This window comes from Amblyraja radiata, chromosome 14 (assembly GCF_010909765.2).
Source record: "Amblyraja radiata isolate CabotCenter1 chromosome 14, sAmbRad1.1.pri, whole genome shotgun sequence".
NCBI classification, from domain to species: domain Eukaryota; kingdom Metazoa; phylum Chordata; class Chondrichthyes; order Rajiformes; family Rajidae; genus Amblyraja; species Amblyraja radiata.
In genome coordinates, this window is record NC_045969.1 from 19,841,394 (window position 1) to 19,861,730 (window position 20,337).

General features: G+C 42.5%; 1 protein-coding gene and 1 long non-coding RNA gene across 2 annotated transcripts in view; one reads left to right on the forward strand and one right to left on the reverse strand.

Moving 5' to 3' along the window:
• The window catches only part of grpr (gastrin releasing peptide receptor), a 66,397-nt gene extending 52,251 nt beyond the window's left edge, over window positions 1-14,146 (forward strand). The window contains exon 3 of the mRNA XM_033032719.1: window positions 12,747-14,146. Within this exon, the coding sequence (XP_032888610.1) occupies window positions 12,747-13,145 (399 nt within the window). The 3' untranslated portion in view covers window positions 13,146-14,146. The remainder of the gene's footprint in view (window positions 1-12,746) is intronic.
• On the reverse strand, window positions 1,714-19,647 carry LOC116980469. The gene is made up of 3 exons (XR_004413975.1): window positions 19,635-19,647; window positions 12,571-12,576; window positions 1,714-1,800 (listed from the first exon to the last, which is right to left on the reverse strand). It is a non-coding gene; the product is annotated as an uncharacterized LOC116980469 (long non-coding RNA).
• Window positions 19,648-20,337: the final 690 nt, after the last annotated feature.

Below are 20,337 nucleotides of genomic sequence, written 5' to 3' on the forward strand. Positions count from 1 at the left end.
TATGTGTGGAAGGGTCCCAACCTGAAATGACGCCTAACCATGTCCTCCAGAGATGCTGCCTGACCCACTATTCCAGCATTTTGTGCTCTACAAAAGAATGACTTAGATTTATGTAACTTTAACCATGTCCTCAGGATGTCAAAACTGACAGAGCCAGTGCAGTACTTTTGAAATGTTTATTTTGTAAAGAACTTTACGGACAATCTGTGGATTAGTTTAGTTTAGTTTAGTTTAGAGATACAGCGCAGAAACAGGCCCTTCGGTCCACCGAGTCCATGTCGACCAGCGATCCCTGTATGCTTGCACTATCCTACACACTAGGGACAATTTACAATTTTTACCAAAGCCAATTAACCTACAAACCTATATAACTTTGGAGTGTGCAAAGTAACGGGAGCACCTGGAGAACTGTCACAGGGAAAATGTACAAACTCCATATGGACAGCAACCGTAATCAGGAATTAACCTGGGTCTCTGGCACTGTAAGGTGACAACTCTACCGCTGCGCCACTGTGCAGCCTTAAATGCATGGAAATTGATACCACTCTATTGTGTCAGCAAGGAAACTTTCCTTTTCACTTTGAAATTACTTTCTACAAATGCTAATCCATATCATAACAGCTGGGAACACTGGCTGGATGACAGGCCCATCTCCCATTAAATGTATAGTATTAATCAGAAGGCAACGGGCCAGCTGCTGTCTCTTGCTCTCCACTGAGAATCAAACCCTGTGCTAAATGTTCAGTATAAGTCACTTAGATTTATTCATTAAAATGGAGTGCAACTTAATTATACGATTAATCAAGAAATTACGAGTAATGGGATTTCACTGTGACAATGTTCTGGTCCTGCCACCAGTTGCCAACATTTCGCATGCTGGGAGTGATAGATGGCATAAACCAGTTGTCAATGAACAAAACAAAATTCATCACTCACTATGAGAATTTTCTTCAAGCTGAAAGTCATCTGCTGAACTGCAGTTCTCAGGCCTGGCCAGTGTCAGTGACTAACCGGCAGCACTCACCATTTAAAAAAAACGACAGGAGAAACTCAGCCGGACAAGCAGCATAAGCGGAGGCAAAGACATCATCAATGTTTCGGGTCAAGTCCCTGAATCAGTCCCTGAATCAGTCCTTTAGTTTACTTTAGTTTAGAGATGCAGTGCGGTAACAGACCCCTCAGCCCACCTGAGTCTGCACTGACCAGTGATCCCCATACACTAGCACTATCCTACACAAGTGACAATTTACAGTTTTTATCTAAAGCCATTTAACCTACAAACCTGTTTATCTTTGGAGTGTGGGAGGATACCGGAGTACCCGAGGAAAACCCATGCGGTCACGGGGAGAATGTAACATACAGACAGCACCCGAAGTCAGGATGGGACCTGGGTGTCTAGCGCTGTGAGGCAGTAGCTCTAATGTTGACCATTCCTTTGCCTCCACAAGTGATGCTCAACCTGCTGAGTTTTTCCAGCAGTTTGCTTTTTTGCTGCGGTTTCCAACATTTGCAGTCTCTTCCTTCCCCAGTCTACACTTACCACTGACATGCTAAAAAAGTTCCTACAATCTTGTGCAGAAACTTGCTTGAGGGAATAATCAGGATCCTTGCTGTTGTGAGGCAAATGAAACTTTACTCGTAATTTACTTAACTTTATTTAAGCTTTAAGCAACTTATATCTTCAATACGTAAACTGAGAAACATCTAGCAAACATGGCTGATTCCGCAGGCCTTTCCTGCCCGAAATACCCCGCATATGCGCACACTCTGGAAAAGCCCCGCACATACGCACACTTCATTCTCCCCTCCTATTTATAAGTTGAGACGGTCAGGAGGTTTATTACATCTTGATGACCGTCGCAGCACTGGAGCTTCAGGAGATAATGGTGTTTCAATGGCTGGTGGTACATATATTGCTTGGTCATCAACTTCACTCATATTGTTATTTAGATTTACAATTTTAGAATTTCTCATAGAAGTTTCCATAGGGGGTGGACTTCAGTCAACTGTCTCACTAGATGGAAATGTTGGAGGAAGTTCTCGATTAATGTTATCAAGAAGTGACGGAGCTGACGGAGAAGACGGACAAGGTGCTAGGTCACGAAGTGAGACAGTTGACTGAAGTCCATCCTGAAACTTGATAGTTGCATAAGAAGAGTTGACATCAGTCAGTTACACTGCATCAACAAAAGGCTCATTCTTATTTGATCGAATATAATGATGAAGCAACACAGGCCCAGGGCTAGTCAACCATGATGGCAGAGAAGTACCACTAGAAGAACGCCGTTTGAAGTTAAAGAACCGCTCATGTGGAGTAGTATTGGTTGCTGTTGACAGTAGAGATCTGATGGAGTGTAATGTATCTGGTAGAACACATTCCCACTGCTGATCTGGTATGTCATTTGACTTTAAAGCCAGTTTCACTGCTTTCCCAATGATTCCATTATTCCTCTCAACCTGACCATTTCCAATAGGATGATATGGTGTTGTTTTACTTGTTGCAATTCCTCTATTAGAAAGATAGTCTTTTAAATCTTTTGACATGTATGAGGTGCCCCTATCAGAATGTATATAACTTGGAAATCCACAGAATGAAAACAGTTGATCTAAACATTTGATAACCGTAGCAGCTGACACATTTGGACAAGGAAAGGCAAATGGAAACCTTGAATATTCATCAACTAAGTTAAGTATATAAACATTTCGAGGAGGTTGGTAAAGGCCCTTTGAAGTCAATACTCAAACGTTCCATAGGTTGAGTAGCTTTGATCAATCTTCCTTCTTCAGGACGGAAGCACCTTGGTTTTAATTCAGCACAGATTCTACATGAAGCACACATCATCTTCACATCTTCTGTAGAGAAAGGTACGTTTTTGGAACAAACATAGTGTAACAAACGAGTGACTCCAGGATGACACAGCCCATTGTGGAGATCAGTGAGTGCAGAAGAATGAACAGAGGCACAAAATGTTCGAGTTAATGTATCCGGAGCAACATCATCCTTACCAGGGCGGTACTCAGTTGAATAACTATATGCAGATAATTCAATCCTCCATTCATGAATTTTACTGTTTTTAATCTTCGTTCGTTTCCGATTATCCAGCATAAAACCTACTGAACGCTGATCTGTAATCAAAGTGAAGTACTGGCGAGCAAGGAAATGACTCAATTTTCTCACTACGTTAATAATTGTTCTAGCTTCCTTTTCGACGGGTGGGTAGTGCAATTCACTACGTTGGAGAGTACGAGACATGAAAGCCACTGGTCGTCCTCCTTGATTTAATGTTGCTGATACTGCTAAATCAGAGGCATTACATTCAACAACAAAGGGGAGATCCTCATCGATGGCGTGTAATGTCGCAGATTCCAATTGTTTCTTTAAAGAAGTAAAGGCATCAATTGCTGTAGTCAAGGGGGAAAGATTTTGCTCTAGTCAAAGGTTGAAATTTGACAGAAAAATTTGGTATCCATTTAGCATAATATGCAAACATCCCAAGAACCATTCATAGGGAGTTTAATGTAGCTGGAACAGGGATCTCTTAGAGTGGCCGAATCTTTCTGGACCAGGCTTGATTATATCATTTCCAACCCAATAACCAATTAATTGGTGACACTGATGTTATTGACAACCTCATTTGATGATAGATTTTTAGAATGTACAACATCTAAAAACCGTTGTACATTTTCATCGTGTTCAGCTTCGTCTTTTCCTGCAATAGTTATATTATCAAGATAAGGGAAAGTATCTTTAAGGTTTTCCTGTTCAACAAGTTTGTCCATCTCTCTCTGAAAAAAAGCCACACCATTAGTTACACCAAAAGGAACTCTGCAGTAGTGGTATAATTTCCCATTTGCTTCAAACGCAGTGTATTTCTTCTCTGATTCCTTCAAAGGAATTTGGTAGTAAGCACTTTTTAAGTCAAAAGTAGAGAATATATTATACTTAGCCAATATATTGATAATCTCTTCTATACGAGGTAATGGATACGAATCAAGCTCCGTGAACTGGTTTATAGTTTGAGAGTAATCAATGCATAGTCTCTTTCTATGTCTCTCCAAGGGGTCCTTAACCATGACAACTTGTGCCCTCCAAGGGGAAGAGCTGGGTTCTATGATACCTTCTTGTAAAAGATGAGTTACTTCTGTGTTGATAAAGTTCAAGAGTTCAAGTTCAAGAGAGTTCAAGAGAGAGTTTTATTGTCATGTGTCCCTTAAAGGACAATGACATTCTTGCTTTGCTTCAGCACAATAGAACATAGTAGGCACGAACACTGAACAGATCATTGTGTCCATATACCATTGCATAAATATATACACACATGAATAATTAAACTGATAAAGTTCAAATAAACAGATTATTGGCTATTAATGTTCAGAGTTTTGTCCGAGCCGAGTTTAATAGCCTGATGGCTGTGGGGAAGATCTATTCCTGAACCTGGTAATTGCAGTCTTCAGGCTCCTGTACCTTCTACCTGAAGGTAGTGGGGAGATGAGTGTATGGCCCGGATGGTTCTTGGTTCTTGGTTCTTGGTTTCTTGGTCCTCCAAAATATTCCAAATGGAATTTAAACTGGAGGTGGTGGGTCCTTGATGATACTGTCAGCCTTTTTGAGGCAGCGACTGTGATAGATCCCCTCGATGAACGGGAGGTCAGAGCCAATGATGGACTGGGCAGTGTTTACCACTTTTTGTAGTCTTTTCTGCTTCAGGGCGCTCAAGTTTCCGAACCAAGCCACGATGCAACCAGTTAGCATGCTCTCTACTGTGCACCTGTAGAAGTTAGAGAGTCCTCCTTGACATACCAGCTCTCCATAACCTTCTTAGGAAGTAGAAGTGCTGATGAGCTTTCTTTATGATTGCATCAGTGTTCTTGGACCAGGAGAGATTTTCAGAGATGTGCACAACCAGAAATTTGAAGCTCTTGACCCTCTCCACCATCGACCCGTTGATATAAACGGGACTGTGGGTCCCCATCCTCCCCCTTCCAAAGTCCACAATCAGTTCCTTGGTTTTGCTGGTGTTGAGGGGGAGGTTATTGTGCTGACACCATTTGGTCAGTCGGTCGATCTCACTTCTGTACTCTGACTCGTCCCCATCAGTGATACGTCCCACAACAGTGGTATCGTCAGCGAACTTGATGATGGAGTTCGCACTATGACCGGCTACGCAGTCATGAGTAAAGAGTGAGTACATCAGGGGGCTAAGCACGCAGCCTTGAGGTGCTCCCGTGCTGATTGTAATTGAGGCTGACACATTTCCACCAATACGAACTGACTGTGGTCTGTGAATGAGGAAGTCGAGAATCCAATTGCAGAGGGATGCGCTGAGACCCAGTTCTGCGAGTTTGGTAACCAGCTTGGAAAGGATGATTGTATTCAATGCTGAGCTGTAATCAATGAATAACAGCCTGACATATGAGTTCCTATCATCTTTACTAAAATGTCTTGATTTTGTAGCAATTGGCTTGCACTTAGAGGAAAAAATAGTGAATAATTAAGGACAGTCAACAGATGCAGCAGAAAAACCACACAATACTGGTGGTTTTGACAATACAAGATCAGGCATAGTTCCTTCATACATTATTTGAAGTGTTCTGTGCAGTTTCTGAAAATCCTGACCTAGAATTATATCGCTACACACATTTTTCAAAATACCAAGAGATACAGATTTATAGCTAGTTTTGTTCAGAATAAATTCTACAAAACAAGATCCAATAATTTGAGTATTGAGAATTGTCAGAGCCATCGAGATTTCTTTATTTGAAGGAATTATAGTTTGATTTAGTCGAGACACAACTTGTTCACTTATAAAACTTTCTGAACTGCCAGAATCAAGTGTATGACCATTGATGGATACCGTTGTAGCTGCATGAGACAAGCTCTGAGGAAATGCAGCTGGAATTGCACGTAAAGAAGGCGTGTACATGGCAGCAGTCACAATTTTACTAGTTACTTTGGACTTGCATATTCTAGAATAATGTCCCTTCTTGCCACAACTATTACAAGTTGCCTCTTGAGCAGGACATCTCTCTCTCTTATGAATATTACCCCCGCAAAAGTAACACTCCCTTTTTGAATAATTATATGCTGCAGAAAGGGCACCTTTATCAGTAGAAATTGTTTCAGCTTGGCCCATATTGGTACTTGGGTGAAATTCTTTTGTAGTAGTTGCAGCAGAATACACATTAGATGAGCCATAAGCATCTGAATTTTTCTGAGCCAAGTCTAATGAGTAAGCTTGATTGTAAGCTGACTGTAAATCCTAGGTTTTGTTTTCTAATAGTCTCTGCCTTATTAAAGGTGATGCCAAACCATTGATAAAAGAGTCTTGAATAAGTTCCTGTTGATATTGATCAGCCGTAACTGCTTTGAAGGCACAGTCTTTACTAAGTCTTTGAAGTTCTTGTAAAAAATTATCAAGTGACTCACCAGGTTTTTGTTTCCGAGTAGCAAGGAGGTGTCGAGCAAATATCACGTTTGGTGTCTTAACGAAGAGTCTGCTTAGTACATCAATAGCAGAATCATAAATTGTACATTCCTCTATGTAATCATATACATCAGAAGAGACGGAGCTTATTAATGTCTTGAGTCTATCTGGTGCATCATTGCCACACTCATCAAATAAGTTATTTAGTATACGGAGCCAGTGCTTCCAATCCTTTGCAGCAGCAGGTGAGTTGGGATCCAGATCCAAGCGCTGTGGTCTCAATAGTTTCTCCATCTCGATGTCGCACTGCTTGACTTCTAAGAATAAGTTGCTTAAATTGTTTTGAGACAAATGAAACTTTACACTACTCGTAATTTACATAACTTTATTTAAGCTTTAAGCAACTTATTTCTTTAATACATAAACTCAGAAACATCTGGCACACATGGCTGATTCCGCAGGCCTTTCCCGCCCGAAATACTCCGCACATGCGCCCACTCTGGAAAAGCCCCGCACATGCGCACACTCTAGAAGAGCCCCGCACATGCGCACATGCGCCTGCTTCATTTGCCGATGAGCCCTACATGGTGACAGATCCTTCCACCAACTTAATATCAAGAGACCTCAATAAACCGTCTCCACAAACAACAGAAAAAGTCATGCCCTTTTCTTAACCAGCTGAACCAGAAATGCAAAACTAGTCGAAACATACTATTAGTCAGAAGAGTGAATAGTCCAGAATAGTGAAAGGCTTGGATAGAGTGGATCAGGAGAGGATGTTTCCACTAGTGGGAGAGTCTAGGACTAGAGGTCATAGCCTCAGAATTAAAGGATGTTCTTTTAGGAAGGAGATGAGGAGAAATTTCTTTAGTGAGAGGGTGGTGAATCTGTGGATTTCTTTGCCACAGAAGGCTGTGGAGGCCAAGTCAGTGGATATTTTAAAGGCAGAGATAGATAGGTTCTTGTTTCGTACATGTGTCAGAGGTTATGGGGAGAATGCAGGAGAACGGGGTTAGGAGCGAGTAATAGATCAGCCATGATTGAATAGCGCAGTAGACTTGATGAGCGAATGGCCTAATTCTACTACTATTCCTTATGACCTTAAAACCCTCAGGAAAGCAGTCAACATAATCAAGGGCCATTTTCACCCCGGTGTGGAATGAGCTTCCAGTGAAGGTGGTGGAGGCAGGTTCGTTTTTATCATTTGAAAATAAATTGGATAGTTATATGGACGGGAAAGGAATGGAGGGTTATGGTCTGAGCGCAGGTATATGGGACTAGGGGAGAATACGTGTTCGGCACGGACTAGAAGGGTCGAGATGGCCTGTTTCCGTGTTGTAATTGTTATATGGTTATATGGTTATATTCTTCCCTCTCCTTTTGGGCAGAAAATGCAACAGCTTGAAAGTACATATCACCAAATTCAAGGATAGCTTCTTCCCTGCTGTTATCACATGACTGAATGGTCCTCCACACGCTTAGGTGTAGATCCTAACCTACATCATTGCAGACCTTTCACTTTGTCTCTGTAACTGAAATGCCGTACATCTGTAGCTTTGGTATTTGTATCTCTGCTCTCTCTGTTGTGCTGGGCATGGTTTGATTGTACTCATGTAGATTATGATTTTACTGGATAGCATGCAAAGCTTGTCATTGTATCTCGGAATACGTGAGATTAATAAACCAATACCAATACCTCGCGGAACACTTTCCCAAATTGGTCACAAGCACTCTACTACGCCCATCACTCATATGCGGCAGCTAAAAATAAAACTCTTGCCATATTGCTTGTAGCTACTTTGAGATACCGTTACATTTACAGTGACATTCTCCTTGATGTTTGATTCATATTTAACTCTGAAGAACAGATTCTCCATTCATTTCGTTTTATAAGTATAAACTTATTGCGAATAAATTGTCTGGTTAGCTGTGGTGCACCTGACATTACCCTTTGGAGTTGTAAGCTGTGAAAATCTCATGTTCCTAGTAAAAACGTGTTCTGAAAGAAAAAGGTTATTACAGCATTGAATTATATGCTGCAGTTATCTCCGTGAATTAAAATGAATTAAAGCTGAGCATTTTGAGACAAAATGTAAATCCCCAATGGATTATAAAGTACCAGTTAGACCCCTGATCGTATTGCTGTGGGTTCCATAGTTAGCCTTAATTAGATATAAAAACTTGTGGGGATTAGAACATCTATTTCAGAATATAGTGAGTTCTATTTTGCATTTATTTTATATTTAATGTGATACTGCAGCACAACAGAGACCATTCTCTTTAATGAGGTTGCACTGGTTTTATCAAAAAGCAAACCAGTTATTCCCATCCGCCTCATCTCCCCACATCTTCTCCCAAGCTTTATTCGCCAACCATTCATCCAAGTCTCGTTATAGGCTCTTATTGGATCCTGTACGCTCCATACTATGAAGTAGTGCATTCCAAATCTTAAAAGACAGATCCTAAAATTACTTGTCTTTGCATCTCCGTTTCATTTTGCCAGTCACCAGTGTGTATCAACTACTTCAGCCACTGAAGGCAGCTTTTCTTTACTTCATCTAACCCATTATGATTTCATTCCAATCTTACCATGCATTCCCTGTGCAATGTATATCAACCCCAGCTTCTCCTTTCCATCTGTGTAACCATAAACTCCTTCCCCCAGCTTGTCTTGCAACTTCCCAATGCTGTTTTAATTGCACATTTTTTTCTTTTATTCACATCTTTACTCTATTATTTGTCTCTGTTTAAAAATTCAGTTTAAACAATGTGAGCAGAATTTTGGCTCCTCAGAGCTCACCTCGGTTCCCACTGACCTTCACCTCTCTATAATAGTAACCCGCCCATAGTCTGTTGCACTAGAAATTGCTGTATAGCCACCCAATTTATTTATTTCCCTGCTGAACCAATTCCTGAAGGTCTGGATTTAAAAGAGAGTTTGTCTCAAATGTGTTTTTCAAATTGGGAACATAGTTCCAGCAGAGATGAGGAAAGAGTAGTATACAGTAAACCCTTGTTAATAACAGATCATGAGGGGAGGGGATGGTGTCCATTATTGACGATTGTCCTCTATAACCGAGAAAGAGATTACCGAATAACAGAGTATCATTGTATGAGTAGCAGAAACAAAGAATTGCAGATGCTAGTCAAAGTGGTGGAGTAACTCAGCAGGTCAGGCAGCATCTCTGGAGAACATGGACAGGTGACATTTTGGGTCGAGGTCCTTCTTCAGACTCTCGGTCTGGAACTGGGCCAGGAATCCAGGTGAGTTGACGGCCCTGGCCTGCTGGCAGCTGGGGGAGGAGCGAGGATTGGTGGAGTTATTGGTGGTGGCACATGGGCGGCCGGAGTACATGGAAAGGGCCAGTGATGGCACAATGGTGGGCATGGGCGGGAAGCAACCGATTAAGGTGTGTGGGCTGGTGGTGGCGACAGTAGTTCGGGCCTGGAAGTGGCCAGGGAGGCGGTGCAGGCCGGGGGTGGCGTCGGCAGCACAGACTGATGCTAAAGGTTGGTAGATCTTTCCGCTATAACCAAATTCCATTATTAAGAGGTCCGTAATAACAAGGGTTTACTGTATAAACTTTCAAAGCAAACTTATGTTGGAAAGGTTGGGCCATTTTAAATGTCAATGAGTGCAATCAAAAGCCGATACTTCATCTCCCTGTTCTGTGCCCTGCTCATAAGCAAATCATGGAATCATCAGCACAGAAAGAGGACCTTCAGCACACCAAGGCCACACTGACCATTAAGCACCCACTGATCCTCCACAAATCCTGTTCTACTCTCCCCATGTTCGCATTAGTTACCGTCAGCTTTGGTCAGTCACCTGCAAAATTTACCAGCCAATTAATCTACCCGTAATCCTGGACACCAGCACTAATCAAGAATCTATCAATCTCCACCTTCAAAATAGCAATTGATTTGGCCTCCTGTGGCAATGAATTCCACAGTTTCACCACCCACTGACTAAAGAAATTCCTCCTCATCTAATTTCTGGAGGTACATACTTTTATTCTGAGGCTTGGGCCTCTGGTCCTAGACTCTCCCACGAGAGGAAACATCCTCTCCACATCCACTCTATCCAGTTATATCTCTTTAGTTTCCTCCCTGCACAGTTGTTCCTTATGTAGTCTTCTTCTACAACTTTAATTGATAGAATCATGTTGAATGTTCACTATAGTCTTATGGTTTACACAAATTGCTAATTCTTTAGAAACTTTCAGTCTTTCAGATTCAGATTCAATTTTAATTGTCATTGTCAGTGTACAGTACAGAGACAACGAAATGCATTTAGCATCTCCCTGGAAGAGCGACATAGCAAATGATTTAAATAAATAATAATAAGTGATAATAAGTGTCCGGGGGGGGGGGGGGTGATTGGCAGTCACCGAGGTACGTTGTTGAGTAGAGTGACAGCCGCCGGGAAGAAGCTGTTCCTGGACCTGCTGGTTCGGCAACGGAGAGACCTGTAGCGCCTCCCGGATGGTAGGAGGGTAAACAGTCCATGGTTGGGGTGAGAGCAGTCCTTGGCGATGCTGAGCGCCCTCCGCAGATAACGCTTGCTTTGGACAGACTCAATGGAGGGGAGCGAGGAACCGGTGATGCGTTGGGCAATTTTCACCACCCTCTGCAATGCCTTCCGGTCGGAGACAGAGCAGTTGCCATACCATACTGTGATGCAGTTGGTAAGGATGCTCTCGATGGTGCAGCGGTAGAAGTTCACCAGGATCTGAGGAGACAGATGGACCTTCTTCAGTCTCCTCAGGAAGAAGAGACGCTGGTGAGCCTTCTTGATCAGAGTTGAGGTATTGTGGGTCCAAGAGAGGTCATCGGAGATGTTGACTCCCAGGAACCTGAAGCTAGAAACACGTTCCACCTCCGTCCCGTTAATGTGGATGGGGGTGTGCGTGCCGCCCCTGGACTTCCTGAAGTCTACAATGAGCTCCTTGGTCTTCTTGGAGTTAAGGGCCAGGTTGTTGTCAGCGCACCATGCTGCTAAGTGCTGGACCTCCTCCCTGTAGGCCGACTCATCGTTGTTGCTGATGAGGCCAATCACCGTTGTATCATCTGCATACTTGATGATGGTGTTAGTACCATGTACAGGTGTGCAGTCATAGGTGAAGAGGGAGTAGAGGAGGGGGCTCAGCACACAGCCCTGTGGAACGCCGGTGTTCAGGGTGAGGGTTGAAGAGGTGTGCTTGTCTAACCTAACAGACTGGGGTCTGTTGGTTAGAAAGTCCAGTATCCAGTTGCAGAGGGAGGGGTCGATGCCCAGGTTACCGAGTTTGGTGATCAGTTTTGATGGTATAATGGTGTTGAATGCTGAGCTGTAATCGATGAACAGCATTCTTACGTAAGTGTCTCTGTTGTCGAGGTGGGAGAGGGCGGAGTGAAGTGCCGTTGAGATGGCATCCTCCGTACTCCTGTTCTTGCGGTAGGCAAACTGATAGGGATCCAGTGTGGGGGGTAGGCAGCTTTTGAGGTGTGCCAGGACCAGCCTCTCGAAGCACTTGGTGATGATGGGGGTAAGTGCAACTGGGCGGAAGTCGTTGAGGCTTGCCGCAGTGGAGTGTTTTGGCACTGGCACGATGGAGGTGGATTTAAGGCACGTGGGGACAACTGCTTGGGCAAGTGACAGGTTGAAGATGTCAGTCCAGACGTCTGTCAGCTGCGCAGCACAGGCCCTGAGCACGCGCCCGGGGATGCCGTCAGGGCCAGCAGCTTTACGTGCATTAGTCCTACTCAGTGCCACGAATACGTCGTAGGGGGTGAGTGTGAGGGGTTGGTGATCGGCAGGTAGCACAGCCTTGATGGCTGTCTCTAGATTGTCCCTGTCGAAGCGGCCATAGAAGTGGTTAAGCTCCTCAAGGAAGGAGGCGTCGCTGGATGTGGGGGTGGTGTTGGAGGGTCTGTAGTCCGTGATGGCCTGGATGCCTTGCCACATGCGTCGGGGGTCGGAGTTGTTGTTGAAGTGCTCCTCAATCCTGAGCTTATGGCAGTGCTTGGCCTTCTTGATGCCCCTCTTCAGGTTAGCCCTGGCTGAACTGTAGGCTCGAGCATCGCCTGACCTGAAAGCGGTGTCCCGTGCTTTCAGCAGTAGCCTGACCTAATTTCTGACCTAATTTCTTTGATTAGGCTTTACATTGCACTAAACGTTATTCCCTTATCATGTATCTAGACACTGTGAATGGCTCGATTGTAATCATGTATTGTCTTTCCACTGACTGGTTAGCACACAACAAAAGCTTTTCCACTGTACCTCGGTATACGTGACAATAAACTCAACTGAAATATCTTTCCGTTTCATTTTATTCACAGATGGAATCCAGGAAAAGACTTGCAAAGACGGTGCTGGTATTTGTGGGCTTCTTTGCTGTAAGCTGGCTCCCCAGTCACATCATCTACCTGCACCGCTCCTACCACTACAAACAGGTGGACACCTCCATGGCGCACCTGATCGGCAGCATTTGTGCCAGAATTCTGGCGTTCAGCAACTCCTGCATCAACCCCTTTGCCCTCTACCTGCTGAGCAAGACCTTCAGAAAGCAGTTCAACAACAACTTGTTTTGCTGCAGGAGCCACCTGCTCATACGATCAACCAGCATGGGCAAGAGCACCACAGCTTCGCGGATGACCTCCCTCAAGAGCACCAACCACTCGGTGGGAAGCTTCAGTCTAATCAATGGGAACTTTGTTCACCAAGAAGGTTATGTATAGGGCTGCCAGGCAGCACCAAGAGACGATGTATGTGCTGCACTTTCAATCATTGTCATACCCAGGGATTGCCAGTCTCGGTGAAGTGAATGTTTAAAGAATCTTCGGGTCAGGTGGAGAATGTGAGGACTTGGTACAATAGGTTTCAGTCGAGTTTTTGCCAAATCAAAGGATATAATTCCGATTAAAACTATTTATTTTGAAATGTTGGGAGTAGTTTTGATATACGGCAGGTCCTCCCTATAAGCAGGGAAGCAATCAGGAAGCTAATGGTGTACCAAAGATATGCCACAAAAGTAGGCATTTGCCAGACCCTCTCTCAGGTCTCTGCACGTTGTGGGAGGCAATAAGCAACATTGTTACATTGTTACAGAAAAACTATTTTGGTACTGTTAAAGCAAGGACTAGATGCGGTATTTGTCAATATGAAAGATGGATACATGATGTGTAATGCTGTGGTATATCAGTCACGTGTATTATATTGGAAGGTACAATGGCACTCATCATTGAGTGATGAGATGCCACCCACACAGACTTCCTTATCTGAACTGTGTAGCAGTCAGGTCCAATTTATCTCATTAAACGTGCATTGTAGTAGATTATGTATTTATATTCTGTTTTTAGAAATTCAGTTCCATCCACATCAGTAGAATGACATTTCACTCATGGAGTGCAACAAATTTATATCATGCTTTTGGTGCACATACCGTAACTACAGACAGATCTCCATCCATAAATGTTGCACCAAAAAAACTAGAGAAAGGTAGAACATCTATGTTCGTGGTGAACTGTAGTGCTATTTTTCCAAGATAAGTGGAAGAGAAAAGTGATAAATAACATCATCAAGCGAGATTTTGTGTGCTCAGTTTAAATAAGAACCATTTTATAATACATGGCTGCAACACCTGATCATCATCCACCAACTTACATTTGTGAAAGTGCCTCACAGCACCAGAGGCCTGGGTTCGACCTGACCTTGGGTGCTGTCTGTGTGGAGCTTGCACATTCTCCTTGTGACCGTGCAAACCTCTGGGTGCTCCGGTTTAGAGTCATAGAGTAATACCGTGTGGAAACAGGCCTCTTGGCCCAACTCGCCCACGCTGGCCAACAATGTCCCATCTACCCTAGTCCCACTTGCCTGCGATTAGTCCATAACCCTCCAAACCTGTCCTTTCCACCTACATCCCAAAGATGTGTGGGTTTGTTGGGTAATTGGCCACTGTAGAATTGCCCTGAGTGTGTAGGGAGTGAATTAAAAAAGTGGGGTAATATAGAACAAGTGTGAATGGCTGATCGATGGTCAGAGTGGACTTAATGGGCCGAAAGGCCTGTTTCCATGCTGTATCTTTCCATCAATCAATGAGGAAAGGGCTCAACCATGAGGGCCCCAGAGTCAGGACCACACTGAGTCCCAGAGTTTTGTTCACCTGTGAAGGATGGGCAGCAATCAGGGTATCACTTGGGAGCAGACATGCAACAATATTAAACAACATTTTCCGATTTGAAGAGAGAAGCAGTTATAAAATTGGAAGGTAGTAGAATAGGTCATGGTCATTCAGGAAGCTGTTTTATTTTACTTGAATGATGTGGTACATTATGGAGATGTCTGGTGCTGAGGGTCAAGGACTTGCACGTGGTCTGTGCAGTGTGTCTCCAGAGTGACAAACAAAATGACAAAGATGCATTGAAGGTGAACTGGATTTTGCTTCCCAGGAATGAGCAGGTATGGTTTTGGTATTCGAGTAGGAATTGGCTTTTTGAATAAGAAGGCACATTGGATTGTGAAGGCTATGGGCATACATGTTAAGAAAACCTTTTCTTAAATGAAGCAGCTGAACTTTACTACTGGCAGCCAATAGAAAATGTAAATAGTTATCGCCACAAGTATTTTTCACTTGCAAAATGAAAACATAATTCAAATATTTAATCAATGTTAATACACAGTTTCCGATGGCAGATAGAAATATTCGGCATAGTGGGGCTATGACATCACTAAATCACTAATTTAATAAAAGGTATATATATATATATATATATATATCATGAGGATACCATTTCAAAGATACCTCTTGATGAAATGCTATTAATTGAATATCTTTGTTAGTTTAGCAAAAGGCAATGCTGTTTCTGCCATTTCACCCGGTGGATGATAACTGCAAGACTTTTCCAGATCCAAATTGAACCTGCTCCATCCCCCTGGATACAAACACAACCATGTTTTATTATGGAAGATGCTGTTAGTGCCAACAAAAACTCATGGTATTAAAAGCAAGAACGTGTTTGGATTCTCACTGCCATTGGATAATGCCAGAGTTTGGTTTGACTTGTAGTGATCAACCATTCATTTCAGTGTAATCTATGTTATTTTCAGGAAATTCTATCTCTTAAGTTATGCTGTTCGATATAGTCAATGAAATATTAAGTCTTCAACCTAGAGGTTATCTCCACTTACGTTAAATAAATAATGGCTCCACAAAATTGCAAGGAAGAAGAATTTGCATCCGTGTTCCTTTCCTTAGTCTGAAGAACAGTCTCGACCCGAACGTCACCTATTTCTTTTCTCCAGAGATGCTGTCTGACCCGTTGAGTTACTCCAGCATTTTTGTCTACCTTCGATTTTTCCAGCATCTGCAGTTCTTTCTTAAACGTTACTCTAGCTTTTTGTGTCTATCGTTGGTTTAAACGAGCAACGGCAGTTCCTTCCTACACATTACTTTCCCACAGCTGACTTGCTGTAACTATGAGATGCACTAGTAAACTGTTCTTCATATTGCTCTTTTTTTTTTTAAACCCAAAATGTCACTTATCCATGTTCTCCAGGGATGCTGCCTGACCTGCTGAGTTACTCCAGCACCTTGTGTCCTTTTGTTCACTTATTTTAACGTTACTTGCAAATATTTGATTTTCCCACGGTTCAATTGAAATTATCTTAATTTAATGTTTGTATAACCAGTAATCTGAATGAAGTAAACTAGACTTAAAATAAATAGATGGTAATATTATCAGCATAAATGAATATAACCCAGAATTAACTTCACAATTAATTTGTGTAGGAAGAAACTGCTGGTTTACACCGAAGATAGACACAAAAGGCTGGAGTAACTCAACGGGACAAGCAGCATCTCATAAGAGAAGGAACGGGTGACAGTTCGGGTCGAGACCCTTCTTCAGACTGAAGAAGGGTCTAAACCCGAAATGTCACCCATTCCTTCTCTCCGGAGATGCTTTGTGTCCCGTTGAGTTACTCCAGCATTTTGTGTCTATCGTCACATTTAATTTGTTAATTTGTTAATTGATTACGTTTACAAGTTAACAAGTTGTCAATATGGACATGTTTTTTCTCCCCATCAAATTAGTAGATTTACACTGAGGAAGTTGTCCCCATTCTCTGGCATTTGTTGGATTTTTCCCAATATTACTGAGCATCCTATGTCCTTTTAAAAAGCCAGGATAAACCTAACTGAAAGCACATCTGTGTATGTCAAACCAATTGTAAGCTCTCTTCTTAGATATCGATAGATCTGGAATTCAAAGGAACATTCAAAGCTTTTCTTCTTGGTAAGGAGTGCAGGTAACTCTGACAGATGCCAGATACATAACCCAAAGTAAAATTGAACCAGGCAGTTATTGAAATCACTACAGATATCAGAAATGAAAGATGATCAACTTTTTCCCAAGGGTTTATCGCTGGAAGGTTTGGAAGATATAAATATAGTCATTGCGTCACTCCTTGTAAACTTTACATTGTCATAAATTTATAAGCTCCAAAACCAAGCCTGCCAAACACACGGCGTACCATGTCTGTTTTTTAATACCTTGGTGTTATAAATGCACAATGCAAGCATGCTATGCTTGAGTGATAACATGAGAACCAACCCTGTAGATTCCATTCTAGTGCTGACCCCAGCATTTTCAAGGCATTCAGCCTTGTTATTGTGCTAGTGTTTCAATACACTTGAAGGCTCAACAATGGATTATCATCTGAAAATGGGTAATAGAGGCAATTCAAAGATCTTTTACATTTTTCTCCATTTACTTACATTTAGGCCATTATTCCTCTATTCCTCAATTTAATGTTTGGATGATACTGCATTGGCAAAAAAAAGTCCAATATTGGTTAGTACATGATTTCAGTATTGAGCAAATCAATTATTGATTATTCTGATACTTTGTGTTTTTGACAATACTTTGTTATTGATAGAATACAATATGATATCATTTTAATTTTAATTTTCAAATCTGAGCCTGATTAAGTGCATTGTTCCCTGTATGAAACTCTCAGCTGTGTGCAAGAACAATGATTAGCACGTTCAGTTCTCAACAATATGCTTCTTGAAGTAATGACAATCTATATGTTTGTTGCATCTGACTAATGTGGTAACTGTAAATAAATTGTGTGTGCACTTGACCGAAATACGTTTAGGAAATGATGCATTCAAGGAGATTGTGATGTCAATGTTTGTACGTTTGGTTTTGTTGGACCTAGCAACCACTAGCAACCAAAAACAAATGCTGTCATGATAGGAAGGTGCAATAGTGAAGGTAACAGTGACCCCCATCATTCTCCGTAGGTCTGATGTGCATAATCTGCACATTTCATGATGTAGAAAATGCAAACTGGGCAAATCTTTTTCAGAATTAAAGCAGGAGGTTTTTGATGACACAAAATATTGTGCAGTCCTCTCTCTGAATACTGAGGTGAAATGTTCCTTTTATTTCCATGGGTCTTTAATGAAATGGCTCAAGTCAATATTAGTCCCTGGTGGCTCCGCCCAGCTGTTACATTCATTTGTCCTCCAGGCATTTTCCAATTCCATCCGACTTGCCGGCCAACAGTGTCACCACAGGACTCTTGATTTAACATCCGCTTATTTCTGTTGAATCAGGCGTTCTCAAATCCTCTGCTTACAAACCTATCCTAAGCTTTACTAGTAATAACAAGGAACTGCTGATTCTGATTTAAACCAAAGATAGGCACAATGCTGGAGTAACTCACCGGATCAGGCATCATCTCTGGCGAACATGGATGGGTGATGTTTCAGGAAACATTACCTATCCACGTTCTCCAGAAGGTAGACAAAAATCACCGATGTAGAGCAACTGACATCTAGAGCACCGGATCCGCTGCTCTAGATGTCAGTTGCTCTACATCGGTGGGACCAAGCGCAGGCTTGGCGATCGCTTCGCCGAACACCTCCGCTCGGTTCGCAATAACCAATCTGATCTCCCTGTGGCTCAGCACTTCAACTCCCCCACCCATCCCGAATCCGAACTTTCTGTCCTGCACCTCCTCCATGGCCAGAGTGAGGACCACCATAAATTGGAGGAGCAGCACCTCATATTTCGCTTGGACAGTTTGCACCCCAGCTGTATGAACATTGACCTCTAATTTCAGGTAGTCCTTACTTTCTCCTCCCCTTCTCAGCTCTCCCTCAGCCCTCAGGCTCCACCTCTTCCTTTCAACCTCCACTCCCCCCCCCCCCACACACACACACCCTCACATCAGTCTGAAGAAGGGTTTTGACCAGAAATGTTGCCTATTTCCTTCGCTCCATAGATGCTGCCTCACGTGCTGAATTTCTCCAGCATTTTTGTCTACCTTCGATTTTCCAGCATCTGCAGTTCCTTCTGAAACACGTTCTCCAAAGTTAGCGCCTGACACACTGCGTTACTCCAGCATTTTGTGACTAACTTTTACTAAGGTAGGGTACCATCAATTTCCGTCAAATCTACTTACAAACATATTTTTAGTGTTGCTTCACCTCAACCTCATTATCTCAATTTCCTATTATTTTTTCTCTTTATTCTCTCCCATCTTCTGCCCTTCATGTTACACATCACATTCTCACACTCTCCTTTCGGGTACTTGGAATCCCCAAATTCTTACTCCAGAATTTCAATATGGGCCAATAAAGCATTGATTGTTTAAGAAGGAACTGCAGATGCTGGAAAATCGAAGGTAGACAAAAGTGCTGGAGATACTCAGCGGGTGCAGCAGCATCTGTGGGGCGAAGGAAATAGGCAACGTTTCGGGCCGAAACCATTCTTCAGACTGAAAACATTGATTGGATACTTTCTGAAAGGTGAGTAGCATTAAAGAGTAGAGCTCCAAATCCTTCGTGCTCAAGGATAAGAATGAAAAATAATCACAAAAGCTAATGAAATTCTGGCCTTCAAACCTAGGGCACTGGAGTACGTCACTCTACATCTATTACAAAACCCTAGTGGTGTGATGCCTGTTGAGAAGCTTATAAACAGCATACCTATGGAGGAAAAATTGACAAGTAGAAATGATACTTGAATCCCGTCTGAAGAAGGGCTTGACCTGAAATGTCACCTATTCCTTCTCTCCAGAGATGCTGCCTGTCTCGCTGAATTACTCCATCATTCGGTGCCTGTCTTGAATCCCAAGGAATAAGTTCCAGACAATTTGGTAAAATTTAAGGGGTTTTTCTTTGGCGTTCCCATCTTCCAACCTTCAGGACCGGAGACTCAATATTTTTAAGCTCGCTCATCAGATTTCCAATCCACTAATTGTTTTGCCCATTTCTATTTCCATAACATACTCCAGCCCATAATTCCAGAGAACTAAGTTTATCAATCCTTTCCTTATTTCCCTCCAATCTTCACCCATCATTAATGCCAGAGCTTGCAGCTTGGACATTTCTATCTAAATTTCTAGGTCTTTGCAATGCTACACAAAACATAGAACATAGAACAGTACACACAGGAACTGGTCCTTTGTCCCACAACGACTGTGCTGTACAGGATATCAAATTAAATTAATCTCCTTTGCCTGCATATGATCTGTATCACTCCATTTCTGCATATCCATATGCCTTTCTAAAAGTCTCTTAAATGCCACTATCGTATATCTGCCTCCACCTCCGCCCCTGGCAGTACATTTCAGGCACCCATCACTCCCTGTATAAAAAACACATCTATCACATCTCCGTTAAACTTTGCCCCTCTCACCTTAAAGCTATGCTGTCAAGTCTTTGTCATTTCCACCCAGTGAAGAATGTTCTGACTGTCTACCCAATCTGTGGTTCTCATCAGTTTATATACTTCTATCAAGCAACTAATCTAGCCCATGCACAATCCAGATGATATTTAGCATTGGGAGGTCATCCCCTGCTTTAACAAAAGGAAATGGGCTACTATTCTCCACTGTTAAAAGGCATGTTCACTGACT